This window comes from Centruroides vittatus, unplaced genomic scaffold, assembly GCF_030686945.1.
Source record: "Centruroides vittatus isolate TY-2023 unplaced genomic scaffold, ASM3068694v2 contig_461, whole genome shotgun sequence".
Classification (NCBI taxonomy): Eukaryota; Metazoa; Arthropoda; class Arachnida; order Scorpiones; family Buthidae; genus Centruroides; species Centruroides vittatus.
In genome coordinates this window covers 1,984,946-1,988,715 of record NW_027122257.1, presented here as the reverse complement: position 1 = coordinate 1,988,715, position 3,770 = coordinate 1,984,946, and the positions used below count along the sequence as shown (strand labels likewise).

General features: G+C 30.7%; 1 protein-coding gene across 1 annotated transcript; it reads right to left on the bottom strand.

Moving 5' to 3' along the window:
* Positions 1-1,688: 1,688 nt before the first annotated feature.
* LOC136977629 (uncharacterized) lies at positions 1,689-3,368 on the bottom strand. The gene is made up of 5 exons (XM_067273164.1): positions 3,075-3,368; positions 2,837-2,990; positions 2,459-2,767; positions 2,261-2,395; positions 1,689-2,119 (listed from the first exon to the last, which is right to left on the bottom strand). The coding sequence occupies exons 1-5, from the start codon at positions 3,366-3,368 to the stop codon at positions 1,689-1,691; spliced, it is 1,323 nt and encodes a 440-aa protein (XP_067129265.1).
* Positions 3,369-3,770: the final 402 nt, after the last annotated feature.

Below are 3,770 nucleotides of genomic sequence, written 5' to 3'. Positions count from 1 at the left end.
CTTGTGTAAAATTAATCCGCAAATATTTGTATTGGTGATATGTATATGTATATTTGTGAAATCTCCCCGCTTAACTCTGCCTCGGCGTGTAACAACACGGTGTCTTCCCAAGAATAAAAAAAATATTGGGCTTTTATGGAGTCATACAAAGTTTATTTTTATATGGACAAATCAAGTTTTTTGTATAAATATTCATTCATAAGAGTAAATAAACAAGTTCGTTCTAAAACAAAACTGAGATTTTTTGTTTAAGACATTACAGTGACACTTCATAGCGATCTATGCTTCTCAACAAATAGATGGCCTTGCGATTAATGTGGCAGTCCACCGTTCTGGGGACTCGAGATAGGATTCGTACGGGTCAAAAACCCAGAAATTTTTCGGGAATGGCCGTTTCGGATGCGTAGGGGCTCCGTCCTTCAACAATGCTTGATGAAGCCAGGACCTCTTGGGGCCCACAGGGCGGAGTTAAGAAATAAGAAAGTCTATGCTTCTTGCACTACACAACTAAAAGAGACGCCGGATGCAAATATGTTCACGCTGGCCGGACTGTCGAAGCAGTTATTAAGTTTGAGCAATTTTTGAGGTTGCTTTATCTTAGATGTATTGGCCAAGTTCTCCGCAGACACGGATTTTATTAAAAATAACGCTTTCAGTGCCCATCGGACAGTCGAAACAATAAAAAAAAATGACGCCTGCCAATGGTACGTAAGTTTCTGTAGCAATGTTTCCACCTTTTGAATAATGGAGAAAAACACTGTCACACCGTTCGAACTTGTCAGGATCATCCCTACTGGGGGTCTTCTGGAAGCGTCCATAGCCTTGCCACCGTGTATGTGTTCTGATGTTTGTACGTTCCCCAAGAGCTCATCAATCGAATAAAAACGACACAGATAGTAGTTCGGTGAACAGCCATTCTGTTTCATTACACGAAAAAAAATTTTGCACAATGAATCAAACAAAAGCGAAAGGTTTGAGTAAGCATTTGTGGCGTAGTTTTGTATATTTTATTTTAGTATAGGTCCTAAAGTATGCTATTGATAATGTTATGTTAAAGTTTTGTCTTTTGCAGCATTTTTTTAAAACAAAACTACAAAAAAGAATTCTTTATTGAATTTATTCATCAGTTCTATAATTTGATGTACTAAATTATATTAAAATAAATAAAAGAATGGGATCGGTTATTAGAAATCAATAAAAAATTAAAGTGTTTAAAATACTTAAACACAACGAGTGCAAATACTCAATTTTCTCCGACTTCGAAGCAGTTGACAATTATCACCACTATCAGCAAATTTGGTGATAATTGTTTAATAAAAGTATTGTTGTCTGAGGATTTCCGCTTGTCTTGTGTCAACTGCTTCGAAGTCGGAGAAAATTGAGTATTTGCACTCGCTGTGTTTAAGTATTTTAAACACTTTAATTTTTTATTGATACTAAATTATCTAAATAATAGACAAATATCAAGCAATGGGATCGGTTATTGTATATGTTAAAAACAATAATCTTTAAAAAATTGTAAATTTTTTAAAAATAAACGAGTTTTAAAAAAACAACTCTTTTTTATCCGATTTCGAAATGAGCGAAGAACTGAGATGGACACCTTAAAAATTAACAAATATTTCTTACTTTATTGTTCATTATTATCCAAATGCATTTCACAAAATCGTTTGCCTCTTCAGTGGATATTACACCTTTACAACACTGTTACATTTATATTCTATCAAACTATCCCAGCATGCATCTACAGATAAACCAGTATTCAAATTGATAACATTTGCATAACTTTTGATGCAATAATGTTCAACGATGCGTCTCGTTACAATATTTTCTATTTTATACAATATCTTAATATTATTTCTATTTATGATACAATTCTTATTTTTACAATGTTGATGCCACGGAGATTCGGTTCTTTTTAGTCGAATTGCCGCTTCATGCTCTTTAATACGCTGTTCAAGCTGTCTTCCTGTTTCGCCGACATAGATTTTACCTTCTGGACATGTACATATTAATTTGTAGACGACTCCCGCTATTTTCAAAGGGTCCCTTGAATGTCCTACCATTCCTCTATTCACCACATAAATACTTTTGCTTAATCTATTTTTCTGTTCACCCACTAAGTTGACAGAACAATTTTTAAAGTTATTTTTATATTTTTCAAAAAATTTTTTAATATATGGAATTTTAATGTATAAATTATTACTTTTCTCTTTTTTTACATTATATCTACTGATGGTATAACAATTGTACCACTTACGTATTAATTGTTGCGGATAATCGTTAAGCAAATATTTTTTAAACAGGTTTTCAGTTTCAAGTTCTATATGCTTCTGCAATGTTGTTCTATTAAAAATTTTTCTTAGTTCCATCAGAAAAACGTTTCTTTTTATACCTAAAGAACAGTACGATTTATAGTTGATTACTTTATCATTATTACAACTCTTTGCATACTTACGAAATAGTAGTGTTTTTTCCTGTCGTGTGATTGTAACATCTAAATAGTTAATTTCATTATTTCTCTCTTCTTCGTAGGTGAATCTAATATCATTGTTTAAACTGTTTGCATAAGTTTCAATGTTTTTGGCTGTAGTAATATTGGAATCATACAGGATCAATATGTCGTCTACATACCTAGCATAAAAGGAAATACCTTGGAACTGGAAAATCTTTTGATCTAGTGATGTCATGCATATATCTGCAATCTTCGGGCCTATAACGGACCCCATTGCTATCCCATCTTTTTGTTGATAAAAGTCTGTAGAAACTGAAAAATAGTTGTTTTTAAAGGCAAATTGTATAAATTCTAAAATATAATTAGGTAAGCAATAATTACTTAAACATTCTGAAACAAAATTCCACTTAATTGATGGGTACATTGATTTCACATCCAGACTCATAAGTCTAAAGGATTCCTTACTTTGGCCATGTAACAGATGCGAGATTAACTGATCTGTATTTTTTATACTGTATCTAGAATCTGGTATACACTGTAAATAATTTTTTATATAATGTTCTAAATTATACAATATAGAATATTTAAAATCCACAAGAGGTCTATAAACATTTCCTACTTTATGAGTTTTAAGTCTAATATTAAGTTGCGGTATACGTATCTTGTTAAAATCCATTATCTTTTTATAATCTTGGCTTGTAAATTCTTTTTTATGCGTCTTCATCAACTTTATTAATCCTTTTTTAATATCTTCGGTTGGATTATTATGTAGCTGTTCATATTCATCAGTAGATACTATTTCTTTTTTCTTTAATTGTAAATCTGAATTCGTAATAATTATGAGTGCGTGAGATTTATCTGCTTTAATGATAGATAATTGTTTATATTTAAAATATTTCATTAATCTATTCATCTTACTAGTTATATTAATTGCTTTTTTATCTACTATATATTGTCTATACGCACCTTTACCCTTTCCTTTATTAAGGAAGTTTAAGGAAATACCCTTTTTTCTGATGGAACTAAGAAAAATTTTTAATAGAACAACATTGCAGAAGCATATAGAACTTGAAACTGAAAACCTGTTTAAAAAATATTTGCTTAACGATTATCCGCAACAATTAATACGTAAGTGGTACAATTGTTATACCATCAGTAGATATAATGTAAAAAAAGAGAAAAGTAATAATTTATACATTAAAATTCCATATATTAAAAAATTTTTTGAAAAATATAAAAATAACTTTAAAAATTGTTCTGTCAACTTAGTGGGTGAACAGAAAAATAGATTAAGCAAAAGTATTTATGTGGTGAA